Source organism: Antedon bifida, chromosome 7 (genome assembly GCF_963402885.1).
Source record: "Antedon bifida chromosome 7, ecAntBifi1.1, whole genome shotgun sequence".
NCBI classification, from domain to species: domain Eukaryota; kingdom Metazoa; phylum Echinodermata; class Crinoidea; order Comatulida; family Antedonidae; genus Antedon; species Antedon bifida.
Window position 1 is genome coordinate 25,073,480 of NC_136232.1, and position 18,114 is coordinate 25,091,593.

Below are 18,114 nucleotides of genomic sequence, written 5' to 3' on the forward strand. Positions count from 1 at the left end.
ACATTGCATAATGATCAAATCTTGGCTGTGGAAATCATGCTGTTATATGATTGGTCAACATTATCTGAGACCTCTGATTGGTCAGCTGTAAGCATTCAGTGATTGGCTAACCAAATGCTTGGCATTGTTAGAGCAGTGATTGGTTAAAAGTTACAAGCAAGTTACCAAACTAAAATGAATGTGTCATTTGTACTCATGAACAAATCCTTGTTGATCACCTTAAGTTATTAAAATAAATTAAAATAAAATTCAAATTTTTTGATTTAAAACATAAAATGTGTAAATTATTAGTATATAATGTGATTGGTTATGTATTGAAAAGATGGTAACAACTAATAACACCACCTAATTTAAATTACTGAAAAGTGTAAGTATATTTCAAAGTTTCTGTTCTTTCATGAGAGTTGTAATTCATATTAAAATGTTTACAAGAACAAATAAAAAAACATTTGCCAAAATAAAAAAAAAGAAAAAACAATTATTTTATGCGCTGCATTAAAAAAAAAGATGATCATGCCTGCAACAGAAATAAAATTTAAAAAAATGAAAATGGCATTGGCAACATTTCAACCAATCATTCGTCCCTGTGCAGCGTTAAAGTCATTGATGTGCAACCAACCAACCAATCAACTTCCTTTAAACCTACCTGCATCATAATAGGCCACACCTACATTTAAAGTAAATTATAAATGTTAATAGAAAACAAAAAATATTCTTTTTTTTTTATTAAAAAAAAACAAATAACCAATTAAAACCCAACGGAAGCTTTAAACAAGGTTAATGTATAAAATATATATTTATCATTCTATATAAAAAAACAATAAAATACTAGAACTAACAACTACATATAGCAAAACAAAAAATTGTTAGATGGAAATTATGATCAGGCCATTGGTTAGTAAATTATATATAGTAAAATCAAGCATCACTGATTGGTTTGATTTCTCACACTAACATTTTCAAACACTTCAAACATGGTGATGTCAGACAATGAGTTTTTTTTTTACTAAAGTGATTACATTTATCATATATAAAAAATGGCCTATTCAAAATAATTATGATTATATTAATCTTAATTGTTCATGTTTTTGGGAGACAATACATCTTTTAATAACTATTAACAATTAATAATTTTGTGATTAGTAGTAGATTTATTTGTTTTGGGGGTAGTAGTTATATGATATGGGAATTGATTATGAGAATGATCATGTATACATGTAAAGAATGAAGGGATGATTGTAAATTAGGCTAAATGAAAACAAAACACAATTACAATTAGTGAGGCGTTTAGCATCAATAAAAATAAACAAGACGCTGACATCATATTACCTCTTACCTTGAACATTTTAATGAAAATTTAAATAATAAAATCATAAAAGGCGCATATTTACCTCGTCAGTGGGTCTCCGCCGGAGACAATTAGGATTAAAATGATTGAGTCGTAGACATTGTATACCACGCATGATACTAATGTGGTGTAAGGCGCTTGTTACTTTCAATGATAACAGATCATCCTAGAAAAAAAAGTACATAACACTATTAATTAACGATGCGTTTCAATTTCGTTTTCATAGAAAGACAATTTAAATTTATAATTTTGGTAAATTCAAATCTTAATTATGAATTTCAAGGTAAATAACAATTTTAAGTAGACTTCGGAGAATTACATTTTGTTTACGTTTTAGAATTAGAAAGTGTGTTAGTGTTACAGAATAATAATTATAAAAAAAGTTAAAAAAATATTTGGTAAAAATGCGCAGAACGTAAAAAAAAACAAATGTTTTGATTCAAACCAAGAAGAATAAGATCATCAAAATAATATCATAATCAGAGAACAATATTCAGTATTTTCTTGAAGTATTTTGACTATTTACAATTCTATTCTATTCTATACAGGTTTTTATATGGCACCCTACAAAGAACACAGCACCTAACATACTTAGTAATTAATTAAAAAGAAAAGTTTTAAGTTGACGCTTAAATAGAGGTGCCGAATTCGCTCCTCTCAAGGATCCCCGACCTCATGTAATTGAAGTTGATCTTATTTACAACGACCCTTGACCTCAAGTCCTGCTGTACTTTTGTATAAACTGAGGACAATTGCCACTTACATAAATTGATTGCTTTGTACTTTTTTACCTTTAAACGTATTTCATATTAAATGAACGTAATTAACCGAGATTGACGAGTAAAATCATTGGATTGGTTTGGAGAAATTTAAGTGATTTTAAGGATATTGTATAATAGTAGTAGATTTTTTGTATGTCTCCGGATTACTTACAAAAAAATGGATTTTTCCGCCAAGGTGAGAAAACAGATAATCATTTGGATTTAAAAAGAAGCATACCTAAGCTTATAAATGGTTTTTGCTTTTTGGCAAGAAGCGTGACGCTTTTCTAGCCTGAATGCGCGTCATAGAAAGGAATCAACATCGTGTAAATGACATTTTCTTAAACTAGGTTCATACCTAGGTATGACATCTCACAAAGTATGTCGTGCTAACAAGTCTACATTAATTATGTTTTTTACTTTCAAGGAAAAAACATCCATAAACATACTTTAGGTTTGTTTTTCGGACATGTTTTTTGTTAATATTTGGAAGTACGATGTGAGATCACGACAGACTGAAGACAAATGGTTGAAAATTTTAAATCTGTTTTTGTTTTAAGCGCCTTAAACACTTCTTCATCAACAATTTCGCACATTCTGATTCAATGTTATTATAAAGCTCTGTCTACAATATCAAACTTGATGTGACAACAAAATGTGATGTGCCCATAAATAAACAGATGATGTCATATCACTATATATTTGGGCATATCACTACCATATTTGGGCACATTATGCTTTTTTTGTAAAACTAGTTTGATAGTTTACACTGAGATTAATTCAATATTATTATTTATTAAGCATGTTATATCAAAACAAATTGAAAGTATCTGTCAAAACTTTTTGTTTGTTTGTGTCACAGTTTCAACTGTCACGTCTCAATTCTTGTTTTTTATGACACAAACTAAAGTTTTATCTTGAATCAAACCAAGAATTGTCAGAAGATACATGATTAGTCACTGGATACCAGTTTGATGCGAAGTATAATAGTTCTTTTATGGCCAACAGAAGTAGGACACATTCTACTGTATATAAACCTACATCGTTGTTTTGCTGCTGTTTATATGGTATGTTTCCTTCTACAGAAAATTCTATCTTGAGATATATTTTTATCCACTATACCTTCTATTCAATAGAGTACGTTGATGTAATGGGGGTATAACCTGCGACTTCCAGCCTACTGGGCTGAATTGCGCACAGGTGTGGACAACACATACCACAACTTTCTACTCCCCTAAGGGTCCCTTCATGTCGAGTGCTGCCACCAAACGGCGGCATTCGTCTGTCCACAACGACGACGGCTGAATGGACCGAGGTAACCCCCTACTATTCCGAAAGATGGACTAGGTTCTTTAAAGTGCACACGAGCCAGATGTGTACACTGGACCTCCTTAAGACCTTATCCAAGAAGACTTGTTCTACCACCAGAGCAATGGTCGAGGGGTGACTTGAACCTGTGCCAATTGTATAGCAGCTATGGTTTGCGGCGGAGCCCCTGCCTTAACCACTCGGCCAATTGACTCGAAAACAACTTTAGCATCTACCATGGTATAAACAGTCATGGGTTTATAATCTTGGCACTGGATCAGGATTTAACCCTAGAACAATCAAGCTTAAATAACTTCATTATTATCTGTGCTAGTTTCATTTAGAAATTTTGTGGAAGGTTGGCACCATCTTGTTAATCATGTATAGACCAAATTTCATTCAGGCATTTAAGCCCCCAACTACCTACCACTGTAAGAAAATTGAGCATTCTGCCATCTACCCTGGCTTCATGGAAGGAGTCTTTGTATTGTGGAAGTCCTATATCGTCAAGCCACCTCGTAACCCATGTGTAGTCCAATTCACCCATTTTGTCTTTCTCGTTTTTGCTGATTGCCTGAAGTGCTAACTGGAGTTTTTTACGATGAAGAGGGTTTTTTACACCAAGTTCCTGAAAAATAGTAACAAAAGAATAATGCCATATTAGGACATTTATATTAAAAATAAATTAATGATTGCAGATGATAATATTGTTCTGTCTGTCTGTCTCTATGTTATGTAAACACATTTTGTTTAATTCTACCACCTATTGGATCATTGTGCTCTCTCTATAGGAATCATAAGCAATATGTTTAAACACAAAATAATTAGTTTGAAATATTTTATTCAAAATGCAAATGGAGGTAATGCGAAATCAAGAAGGCAGGTTTTGAATGCATTTGAGTGAATGATCTTTTAAATTAAATGTTACTCATTTTGAATTTTTACTTTATGAGATTATATTTTAAAAAGATCAAATAAATAAAATACACATAAATCAATGTACCTTATCACTTAATGCAATAAGATAAATTTGTCCATTTACTCAGATTAGAAATGGAAATTTATGGTTATTATTAATTTACTATGATTTTTATTGATTTAGTTGATGACGTAAGTGTGGACATTTAACTCATTAGTCACAACACAAAGAAATGATTTAACATTTTGTACGATTTGAAAAAAAAGAACCGTTTCACAAAATTGTATGAAATTAAATTTCAACCAGTTTATTTGATCAGTGTCAATGAAGAAATGATGTGATCATGATCATCAATTTTGTAAAGAGTCTAGGAGTTTTACTTGAACTAGGACATATTGTTTAAAGCTCTGTCTACACTATCAAACTAGTTTGACAAAAAAGTATGGTAGTGATATGTCCATCATCGTGTCCATATATGGGCACATCACATGTTTTTGTCACATAAAGTTTGATAGTGTAGACAGAGCTTTAGATGGGTGATGTAATATTTCAAACAAGTAAAAACTATATTATGATGTATCGAACTACTGTATATAAGCAAAAGATGTTCTTTTAATAGCATAAAGCCTAGTCCTATCAAACTTTATGTGACAAAAAATGTGATATGCCCATGGACATGATGATGATGTCATATCACTACAATATTTAGGCATATCACTACCATATTTGGGCACATTACACTTTTTTTGTCAAACTAGTTTGATAGTATAGACAGAGCTTTTAACTCACGCTGTATAATGTTTGAGGTGAAGCTTCTAGGAGGGTAGCACCGTTCTTGACTGACACTCGGCACATGGAAACATACTGGGATAAGCCAAGTTCATGGAGCCAGGCAGCAACCTGATCCGTGTCCCACTTTGCAAACGGCATATCAATATCTCTGAAAAAGCAAATACTTATATTATTACCAAAAAGAACAAATTTGGGTCAAATTAAAGGGGTAAGGCTTATTAATGATTGGTTCGCACAAAGATGTAATGCAACGCAAGTGATTTGACCAATCGCAAGCGATGGATTATTAGAACTGTCGCTTGTCATTGATCAACTTGCCATTGCATGTCTAGCAAGAGCCAAAATTAAGATATACTTGCAGGGAGAACAAAATTAGTTGCGCTATTAGGGTGAGTTTATATCCATTTCGCTGTATTATTTTTTAAAGATTTAAGCATGGTTATACCACCATGATTAAAGTGATCTAAATTAGTAGTTACCTAATTGGTGTTTGAAGAAGCTATCAAGTATTTATAATGCATGTATTTGTCTTTTTTATGTTTAGTTTAATTTAAAACAAGAATTTCAACATAAAAAAGGTATAAAATACAAAGTGAAGAATATTAAATACAAAATAAATAGTCAACTCTACAATATAAAGTGAAAAGGTAAACGGTTTAAAAGTAAAAAATAACGATAGATAATAACATCTGATGAAAGTTATAAAAACAAATGAAATGAAACTAAAACATAATCTGAAAATTAAATAAAGTAAGGAAAAGTATAGGTAATAAAAAAAATGATTTTCGGTACTGTATCTAGATTTCTCCAGTATCATGACAAATTCCATAATACAGCATCACATGTGCTTCATATGTATCACCTAGTACCATAAACCCTTAAACTAACTTTATATGATATAGGTACAACATGTGACACACATGAGATGCTGTATTATCCAATTTTCCTATGATACTGGGCAAATATTGTCATATGTAGAGATACAGCACTGAGAATTGGATAAGTAAATAATAGAAATTGGGATACTGTATGAAGATGATGTGAATAGATATAGACACATGTAATGACTAACCAAGGGTATAAAAATACAAAGGAGTGGGAAATCAAATGTAGGAAAACCCACAAAATATGAATAATAAAACCCAAATACACATTAACATGCAAATTATTACTCATCAGTTAAGCCAATACATTATTATATATAAAATATAGTACGAATAAATTTGAATATTGATTAGTTAATTTTAAAGCTATTTCATTTTAGTTAGGCTTTTAGGCTTTGTGTTATAACAGGTGGCAATGGCTGACGCTGTCAACACAGCGCAAGAACTCAAAGTGTAGTTAGTTTAGTCGTTTTAATATTACGCATTAGAAGTGGTGTTGCAATCGGCATATGACCTGATTTCCCACCGCATCCCACTTCCAAACAGTTCCGTAATTCCCTTCTTTTCACAACACCATGAGCTCCACATGAGTGAGGATACCAGTGCTATATAAGTTTTCATTTATTATTATCAACACATCTAACTTTTTATTTTATTGTTTGAAATAATCTAGAATAATACTAGTATCTGAATATTGTTTGACCACCTTCCAATACAATTCCAACATTTCTGGACGTCTTTAAAATCTTTTTTAATGAAAGTTAAATCTTCTGAATTTGAAAATGATATATATCACTAATAGGATTTAATTTGGAAAACAACTGTACTGTATTATTTCATAACAAAAATTAGTACCTCATATCTAATTAATACCAGGACAAATATTTGCTATATCATTATATAATCAAGTGTTTTTGAAAATTCATTAAAAAACATAATCAGACCAGTTAAAATTCTAGGAATTAACACTGTCCTGGATTTCTGGAAATCTTGCGTAGGACGACTGATTACAGATCAATAAAGCGAGGATGAAGGAATCAAACTTGTTCACGTTTTAAATATTTCAACTGTCGTAGAATATCCGGTAATATTTATAACGCTATTTATACAATATATGGTTGGCTAGAGCGATATTTGATCTTTTTCAAACGCATATTATATCTTTTGACTTTTATTCTAAACACAAACATTATTAAATAATAATTATTATTATTAAATAATTATTAAATATAAGAACAGAAAGCCAAAAGCTTAACATTGCTCTTTTCAATTTTTTTCTTGAATATTGTAAAATTATGATAATAAAATTTTAATAAAAATACTCAATAAAATAGAATACATAATATTAATTTTTGTTTATGATATTGTTTAATTTGATCTTTATGATTATAATGGTAATAATAATTATAATGATGACGATGATGATGATGATAATGATGATGATATTATTGATGACGATGTACAACGATGATGACAATGATGATGAGTGATGATAATACCGATGTTGATGACAATGTAGGTGTTATTATTACCATCATTATTATTTTAGTAAATTGTTACTAACTAGAGCATAATTTTATCATTTAAAAAGTCGAGTATATTTTAAATAACAAGTGTGATCATGCAAGGAACTCAAACATAACAATCTCACTAATAAAGAAATCAACATGGCAATTAAAAACAGCAACTATACAGTAGTAACAAAATGAGTAAGTGCATATAAAGCAATGCAGATATAATAACGTATGTGCTGAAGAAAACACATGCCTCACTAAACCTACTGTTTTAGTTCCAATCTACGAAGCCACGGCCCGACTTTTGAGAAATCGCTCAGCGTGAAATCGTATTTCCCATCCCAGGTGGCTGCTGATTGCACGTGCCTAGATAGAGAAGCACGCAAAGAACACGCAAAAAGATGAGCACGCACAGACAACACGTGAGAGGTGGTAAAGGAAGAAAGAAAGACGAATAAATGTTAAGTGACGTGGACAGAGAACATTATTGTAGCATGCCTAAATGAGATGTGTGTATCTCGCAATTACATCTCGCAATATCATATTTTTATTTATAGGTTGAAAACCTTCGATTAAAGCATATAACAAAAAACAATACAAAAGCTCAGACACATAACTTGATAATGGATAGTAATGATGCAAATGCATGTGTTATACACATATAAGCAATGTCTCTATTTCAAAGCATCCCACTAGTGGAAAGATAATTTCCTTTATTTTTTTTATTTTTTTATTTTTTACCATATTTAATGAGGGTGATCCATCCAGCAATTGCTGATCATTAGGGACCCTCAGAGGTTCACAAGACAAACATATACACAAGATGCTCTACATAAACAAAGTCTTATTACAAGTCTTTGGGAGTGGAGTTGTAATTTTGTCCTTAGAAAAAATCCTGACATGTGACGGGACTTGAACCCAGGACCCTTGGAGTGGTAGCCAAGCATCATAACCACCAAGCCACAACTCCACTACACTTATGGTAGATCAAACATTTCTGAAAATTTCCTGTCACCAACTTTGGTGTTTAGTGCACATAATTATTATTGTTTTGTATTCACTTGATCTTGAAAATGGTTCTATGATGGTACCGAAACATTGATCTCTCTTTTTCTCATTAAATTTTATATTGAAATTATATAGTAAACGTCTTTTAATTTATAATGCAAAAGATAGTTATTTATGTTAAGTTTTGGACTTTCCTAATCTATTCCAAAATCCTAATTTAGCACTGCTGATTAAATACATAAAATATTACAGATAACAATAACAACTTACTGCTAACTTTTATTATAATATATTACTAAAGTTAAATTGAATGTAATATTTAGTTTAATATTAATATATTATATACAATCGGTTGAATTTATATCTGATGAATTGTAAATATTAAACTTTTGGCAAGAAGCCAACTTTGCTCTAATTTAATAAGATTAAACTTATTGATGATGTCAAAAATAATTGTATTCTGCCATAATGAAGGTAAAATATAAAACGTGTGTCTGTTAATAAATTAAAGTTTTGTAAACAAATATTGACTCAAGGATGTTGATGAGGATGAATAATAAAAAAAAACCAATACAATTATTCTTTGTTTGATTTGGCAGGGAACTAAAACTGGACTAGATATTTGAAGGAACTGATTATTATTGATTATTGAATTTGATAGATCATGTTTTTATAGAACTAGATTCTGTGAATGATAATATATATGTTACAAAAGAACTTGGTCTTTACTTCTGCTTTATATTATGTACATTCACCAGATATCAAAACATATCAAATATTAACAATAACTGGTCTATAATTGAAGGGTACCGTAACAGAAAGGTTTTTATTTAGGAGAAACAAATACCAGAATACATCAAATATTAACTGGTCTATAATTGGAAGGTACCATAATAGAAAGGTCTTTATATAGGAGAGATCGTAGACACAAATATCAGAACAAATCAAATATTAACTGGTCTGTAATTGGAGGGTACCGTAACGGAAAGGTTTTTATTTAGAAGAGATTTGTAGACACAAATACCACAATACTATTAACTAGTTTTTCAATGGGAGGTATCATGATAGAACAGTCTTTATTTATAAGAAACTTGTAGACACAAATACTATAATACATCAAATATTAATTGCAAATGATAAATTATTATTAACTGGTCTATAATTGGAAGGTACCATAATGGAAAGGTCTTTATATAGGAGAGATCGTAGACACAAATATCAGAACAAATCAAATATTAACTGGTCTAAAATTGGAGGTTACCATAATGGAAATGTTTTTATTTAGGAGACACAAATACCATAATACATCAAATATTAACTGCAAATGATAAATTATGTATGAATAGCTCTCATCACATAACTGTTATATTTAAACTAATGCAGAGTTTTAAAAGCTTCTTGGCACAATTCATCTACAGTACACTTAAGAGGCAACAATCGATGACATTTGACCTAAACAATTCAAGTTGTGAAACTAATGTATCGGTTTCAGTTATTTTATTTTTTTCGATTACAATATGTTCATATTGTCTGCTTTTAAACAACTATAATAATTGTTCAATTAGTCCTAGTTTAATTTTCAGTGAACATCTAAAACAGTAAATCGGCGAATAACATTTATAAATATTAATCAGTGAGTTTTAATATCGCATAAAACGGCACGCACCTTTATAGAAGTTGATTGGTGTTTCAAGTACCGCAAAAAACACATTAAAATTTCATTAATCTTAAATTAATTCAATTTTCACATCAATCTACACACAATAATGATTATTATTAATAATAATCATAATGTTGAAAGATTAATATATCTTACCCATTTGATTTGATGTCTCTGGACCAGCCAAGACGTGCCCCTGCAGTGGCCCGTAGCCGGCCCCCTCTTTGGAATCCCATGGGTGCTTCTTCATCATCTGAAGCAATTTGGGTTGAGCCAGAACGTTTGAGCCTGCAAAATAAGAAAAAAATAAACACATACGTTTGAAGTTTGTTTTCTTATGTTCATAATGCCATGTTCATAATTCCATGTTCATAATGCCATGTTCATAATGCCATGTTCATAACGCCATGTTCATAACGCCATGTTCATAATGCCATGTTTATAAGGCCTTGTTCATAAGGCCATGTTCATAATGCCATGTTCATAGTTCCATGTTCATAATGCCATGTTCATAATGCCATGTTTATAAGGCCTTGTTCCTAAGGCCTTGTACATAATTCCATGTTCATAATTCCATGTTCATAATTCCATGTTCATAATGCCTTGTTCATAATGCCTTGTTCATAATGCCATGTTCATAATGCCATGTTCCTAATGCCATGTTCATAATGCCTTGTTCATAATGCCATGTTCATAATGCCTTGTTCATAATGCCATGTTCATAATGCCATGTTCATAATGCCATGTTCATAATGACATGGTCATGATGCCATGTTCACGATGCCATGTTCACAATGCCATGTTCATAATGACATGGTCATAATGCCATGTTCACAATGCCATGTTCACAATGCTATGTTCATAATGCCATGTTCATAATGCCATGTTCATAATGCCATGTTCATAATTCCATGTTCATAATGCCTTTAAACATGTCTTTTTTGATAAACCAATACACGTTATATTATCTCTCAAACAAATTTCTCTTATCATTTATCTATCTATGCTTGATCTATTTAATAGAAGTTTTAATTTTGTTTTCATCATTATATTATTTGATATACAATATTATACATTAATACCTATAATTAATTCAAAACTACATCTACCTAAAAACTATATAGAAATGAACTGATCTTACCTGACAAATAACTTTTTAATTCCTTTCTTCTTCTTCCTGATTTCAGTAGGAGGGGTCCCAGGAGGGGGAGGCAACTCACCTCGCTGCATCATCTCGTAATTTACGTATCGTCCTCCGCTGATTCGGTACAGGTTCTCTTCACTGATATTATTAGCTGTAGAAGAAAATTAGAAAAATCAAAAACTTACATCCAACAGAAATGTTGAGTTCAAAGTTCATAATCAAAAACACAGAAATAGTTTTGTGGTATTTTCAAGCAGTCAGTGATGTTATTTTCAATGAAGTAGGGGTGCCATTTCCAACCAGCTGGGGATGCCAATTTCAACCAGCTAAGGGTGCCATTTTCAACCATTTCATGACTTCTTGTGGCCACAAAAAAGTTTGATTACACAGAAAACAATATAACGAAGAATGGCAAAATTTAATGTTTCGAGAAATTACGAGAGTAGAATGCACAGCGAGAATGACGACATATATCTTGTTCCTTACACTATAAATTATACTTAAAGGAGTTATAACTCTTATAAAAGTGCTTTATTTCAAACAACCTCTTAACTTAGAAATAGTAACATGAGTAATCAATACATGCACACATCAGTAATAACATTAAAGCATTCACATGTAATATAAATTTAATCAAATGTTCAATAATTAATAGCATTTATTTCCTGTCTGACTATTAAGTCCATGTCGATCAAAACAAATAACGCAATATATTTATATAAACACAACAGGCAAAGAACATTAATTCTAAACGAATATATATGCGCAATAATATATTATTAATACTACCAAGTATAATGATTTAATTGTATAGCTTTGATTGTTTTAAGCTTTGATTAGTTTCTACACCTTATCGCTGTTTGTCAATTATGTATTTTCTGTTATTGACAATAAAGTTGAAGTTGAATTATCAAAGTCGCTGATAAATGTATACTTTGAACAGTTTGAACTCCAACTCAGAACAAAATGTCACCTTAACGTTAATATGGGTGGACTGTCCCTCAACAGTGGTGTCCTTATTAGGGGTGTACCTGAATAGAAATGTCCCTCAATAGAGGTGTCCCTGAATATGGGTGTCACCATAATAGGGATGTCACCATAATAGAGGTGACCCTAAATAAGGGTGTCTCAAAGGAGGAGTTCTACTGTTCATCATTAGTGGTGTATTGGGTCAACAGATATGTAGTTTTTAAATCCTGCTATATAACAACCGATACGGTATATATATTATGCCCCCATAGTAGCACTAAAAGATTTTTATTACAACATATTTCAATGTTAATGTGCATTCAGCAATATACAAAAAATAATGATTCCACAAGCGTGATAAAATATATGTAGTACATGCAGCAGGAAAAAAGGAGAAGAAACTGAGTCATTTTGTTACAAAACTATTAATAGATGTCTGCAACAGTCAAAACAAATAATGTACCGTGTTAAACCGCTACTAACTACTACATTAGTTGCAGCCATTATGCTAATGTGTCCACTAAAAAACGCAATTAGCAGTTTGAAAATCAAGCTTGTTTGAATTGTGTCATATCAAGAAGCCGTCAAAAACATGATAAACACTTTCAATTCAAAACATCAACAACTCTTTCTCAGTCATTATTAATTTGAGCAACATTTAGACCAGTCGGATAATTAGGACAAAAAAAAAAACTAATTTTAAAAGGTTGATTGAAATACTAGGGACATATTACCTGTCAATTTTTCATCTAGTTTCCGAAGAAAGTGACATTAAAACGTTTGTTTACCATCCCAGAAGAGTGGACATTGCTGCGAGTAAATATCATCGGTAATAACGCTTGAAGCGATATTGTGTTTGCAGTGAGTCGGAAACAAAATGATGAGAGTTTGAAACGATGGTATTACAAAACACGTTCATCGAAAGTTCATTGAAGTAATGCATAAGGAACGACGAGTAACGAACGTGTGAACATTGTGATGGGAAAACCGTAACATAATGAAGTTTTGATCAAAATTGGTGTAATTTTCATGTTATTTGGTGCAATTTTGATGTAGCGTTAATGTATCAATCTCAATAAAATACTATGTCGACAGTAAAATGTGTAATCTAACTTGTTTGACTACTGTTTAACAACCTACCAATATATTTAGCATTTCTTATGAGAAGAGAAAGAAAAATGTTCTAAAATTTGTTTGTATCATCAAATGGAATTCACAATGTTGTACTCATAGAACAATTTGCTTAGAAACTTAAATTTCTTTGCTCAAACAAAGCTAAAAGTATATAAATATAACAGAAATGAAACATTAAAAATATTGAGATATAAAAGGGTAAATCTTTACCAAAAAGTTGAAAGCAATAACAAGTTTTAAAATGAAGATATTTTGGCATTATACTGATACAAACATTAAAAATTAAAACTGAAATGACATCGATCATTTTAAGTTCTAGTCTAAATATAACATGGTGTTATTCTATCACAGAATAATAATGAATTGTAGTTAGACTTTAAATTTAAACAAAATATTGTGATGTCAAATAAGCTCAAGATTTAAAGAATACAAAGAAATACCTTGCAGTTGATCCTCTAAATATTTTAGGTTTATAGTGAATTTTATTTTGGAAGCAACAAAAAAAAACTGAAAATAAACTGGTACTTAGTTTAACATGTTATGCAATAACCAACGATGATGACACAGCTATAAACTTTAATGCCGCTAGTTTGTTCTATTCAATGATATTTTTAGACTACTTTGAAAAACAGTAAGCTGGTATTTAGAGTGAACAAAATAAATAAAGCATACTAGTGTTTATTTAAAAAGTTAAAGATGTATTGTCCTCCAAAAATATGAAAAATGAAGATAAATAAAATCAGACTTTAAATAGGCTGTTTTGTTTTAATCAAGTTATTCACTTCTGTAAAAAAAAAATTTTATTTCACTTATAAAAAGAAAAAAAAAGGTTTAATTTTAACCAAAAAACATTGTCTGGCAGAAAATTTAAGTATTTTGTGCTTTTAATTAGATTTTTTTCAGGTAAATAATTTTTTATCGATCCAGTTTTTGATCAAAGTAAATAACTATTATGTGACATAAAAAATATAAAAATATAGGGGGACAATATATCTTTAATGTCTATCTCCATAACAAATTATCCAAATGACGATAAAGCGTTTTGTTTACAGGAAAATCTAATTCAACCTTCGTAGATTATTGCTTAAAATAAAGTGAATTGCCTAAAAAATCAATAAAAAATATTCTAGTGTCGTTACATGATTGAAACTTTTATTGCAAACATTTATCAGCCTGTCATAAAAGGTAATATTATACAACTATAATGTAAATCGTATAAAGAGGTAGTTCCTGAAACATGTGGTTAATACTTTGCATGCTACAATACACGACACGCTAGTACGGAAGGTATATCGATTCAGTTTGCAGATCAATTTTTAATTTATTACATTCTAATAAAATAAAAATTAAGTAAAATATACTCGAATAAATCATGTCCGAAGAAGCTAATGATTACTAGATTAAAGTCCATGTGACCATAGAGACCAAGAAAGAGATTACATTAATTGTTGAACGACAACAAAAAGATAATTTATCAAATCGCATGAGTATGTAGAGCTCATTGGGAGTTACATAACAAATGTACAAAGCAGGCCAAGACGTTGACCATTGGCGATTATGATAAAATTATTTGGGGGAAAAATGACCAATGATGTTGGCACAAGAATCAAAGATGAGGTGGTGGTCAAAAGGTCACGAACAAATGTCACAATAGGTGTAGATTCCCATTAAACTAGCAGAAAAGGAAAATAGGACAATAAAATCATCATCACGATTTCCACCATCTTAAAATGAGATTCTAGGCATAAGTAAACAGGTACGAGAAATGAGAACGTGATTTACAACCAATATGGTGTCAAATTCATGTTATGACAAGTAGGAAATTGCTTATTGTGGGTGATTGATATGCTTGCCATACAAGGTCTAAAATGAACACGTAACAGATTTACATTTTGCGTTGAAATCCGACTAAAATATGTGTTGAATAGCTAAACTACTTAACTATTAAAATATCACAAAGGAAATTACTGTAAAATAAATCAATTATGGCTTCTGAAATAGAATAGTTTTTTTCCTTAGATGTTTTGTAGTACCTGGCACGCAAAAAAAGATCAGAAATTGAAATCTCTGCTTTCAGGACATCCATATTCAGGAGACATTATCCCTATTTGGAGAACATCACAATTAAGTGGACATGAAAAGGAAGGGGGATAATATATGTGTTAATACTACTACTATGGTTAAACCGGCTATCCAGATGACACTCCTGATTAAAGGGACAATTTGTTGGTTCTGAAGAATGTTCCTTTAATAGGTAAACATTCTATTGTATTTTGTGTTTAAATAGTTTAGTACAAATATGGTAGTGATATGCCCAAATATGGTAGTGATATGCTCAAATATGGTAGTAATGTGACATCATCATGTCCATATATGGGCACATTACATTTTTTTGTCACATAAAATTTGATAGTGTATACAGAGCTACTACAAATGTTGTTTAATGACCATTACTATATGTGTTTATTTATATATGTATTTTGTATGTTGATTTCAATGATGCATGCTTTTACCTGACCTTGCTAAGACATATATAAATAATAGTTATCTTTTAAATCTAAAAATAAAGTGTTTAATTATTACTATTATTGTGTTCTGAAGGTTTCAGTAATGAATCTTGGGTTGTTTGTAAAAACACTGACGTCAGGTCGTACATCTGCCATCCCTCCAGACAGACAATAATAAACAGCAAAAATGTTTTAAAAGGGATTTTATATTTCGTAAATGTTACATATATTGTGTTATAAACTGTTTTCAAAGTTCAAACATTTGTTGTGAACTTTGACCTGGTAAAGTTGTCCAAATGTTAGAAAGAACATTAGCTATTTTGATTATTATACATTTGACGCAGAAACATGAATGCACCTTCAAGAATTCGCAAATGTTGATCAAAACAAGTATGCCTCTATGTCGATCACTGTATGAAATTTAACACGCACAACAATAAATTATTCAAAATATCGAGTACGATTGCTCAATTAACGGCAAACGTCTTCATTTATTTTTCATAGCAGATGAGTTAAAAGCAATGAATGCATTCCGTTGTGAAATTCCAATTTTAATATATCAAGCAATATTCTTGTTTATGAATAATATTTGGGTGTAGTTAATGAGGTAATAATAATTTATTACTTTGTACTTTCTTGTACGAGAAATTTTAAGATATTAAACTCTGCACTTTCAATTATTTTTGCATGCTCTTTAATTTTCACAATTTAACCAAATTAGAGTTACTTTAAATTTGTTTTTAATGTCTAAGCTACTTAGAACGATAAATTTAGTTTGGTTATTATAAGTACATTAGTACAGTTTAAGTAATATGTTTTTTAATGTTCATTATCTGTTTCCGCATTCTTTCTGCCTTATAGGCCTACACATCATATCAATCCAACTATTTATACAATTTATTTTTAAAAGTCTCCAAAAGAAAGGGAAGAGAAAGTAAAAAAACAACAAAATGAAAACCAAAACAATACAGAATATACTTCCAAATCCATTAAATGTTGGTTACCTAATACATTTTTGTATTGACCCTAAAGTTAGACTTACTTTTATACCTCCCTAGTTAGACATTCATCCTACAGTTTCTCCTATACTATCAAATCTAAACTTAAAGCTCTGTCTACACTATCAAACTAATTTGACAAAAAAAGTGTGATGTGGTAGGATTAACCCCTCCCTCCCCCAACATTCCAAATCTAACCAAACATTTCTTGTTAACAATAACCTAGTACGTACTGTACCTATGCATCTTTATACTACAGTAGCCTCCAAATGGATCCAACTATTAAAATAGATACAGTAATTCCTACCTCCACATACGAATCCATACATATTGATCCCTACAGTATATTCCTCTCTATGCCGACATATGCACAACCATCCAGCCTGTTGCCTATATTGACGTCAATTAAATCTCAATTTAAAGGTTAACCATACACATAATAAATTAACGCCCAATAATCTATCTTCAAAGAATTAAAAAACGTTTTACCTTCAAATTCAGTTTCAAAATGATCGTAATCCTAGATTCTACGTAACTTATGGGCAATTCCAAATACTACAAATCTATTGTTCCAGAACACATCAATTCAATGAGTCACTCAATCCGACTATCCTGTTCAACAATAACAATGTAATCGCTGCTTTTTCTACTACAACTATAACCAAGGTCGTGCTACAAAGTATTCCAGTGCAGTAGTAGATCCGATGGTTTGGTTTTTTTCTATCGAGGCTTCATTCAAACTCATTTTAAATTCAATATTATGACTCAAACAGTACTTTGGTAATTACTACCACTAGACAAGTCAGGTGAAGATAAGAGTACAAAAGACGTTAAATACTTGAAAGACAATGGTCCTTTATTCTAGTGTTCAATTGTTAGAGGAAATGCCCTTTTATAGATACAAGACTTCTAATACCATCTTTAGAAATCGTAATTTCATAATTGAAATAAGACGGTAAAATGAGTGAATAGCAACACGCAAGTCACACTTCTTTGCTGTTACCTTTATACAAAAGAATAATATAAATAAGATAAATAAATACAAATAATTTTAAAAATAAATAATAGTACTGATAATAATGGTAATCAGAATGAAAAATAAAACTATGTATCTTGGAGATAAAAGATTGGTTGATTTAAAAATCAAAATGTACTTTTAATCAATTTC

General features: G+C 30.7%; 1 protein-coding gene across 19 annotated transcripts in view; it reads right to left on the bottom strand.

Annotated features, from left to right (window-relative positions):
• LOC144848745 (liprin-beta-1-like) overlaps positions 1-18,114 on the bottom strand; it is a 119,966-nt gene that overhangs the window by 16,023 nt on the left and 85,829 nt on the right. For 15 of the 19 annotated variants that reach the window (XM_078705618.1, XM_078705616.1, XM_078705612.1 and 12 more), the window contains 7 exons: positions 11,336-11,489; positions 10,351-10,482; positions 7,794-7,892; positions 5,126-5,276; positions 3,845-4,045; positions 1,392-1,514; positions 647-667 (listed from right to left, as the gene is read on the bottom strand). In XM_078705618.1, the coding sequence (XP_078561744.1) occupies positions 647-667; positions 1,392-1,514; positions 3,845-4,045; positions 5,126-5,276; positions 7,794-7,892; positions 10,351-10,482; positions 11,336-11,489 (881 nt within the window). The remainder of the gene's footprint in view (positions 1-646; positions 668-1,391; positions 1,515-3,844; positions 4,046-5,125; positions 5,277-7,793; positions 7,893-10,350; positions 10,483-11,335; positions 11,490-18,114) is intronic. The other 4 variants (XM_078705614.1, XM_078705619.1, XM_078705621.1 and 1 more) reach the window with 3 other exon arrangements.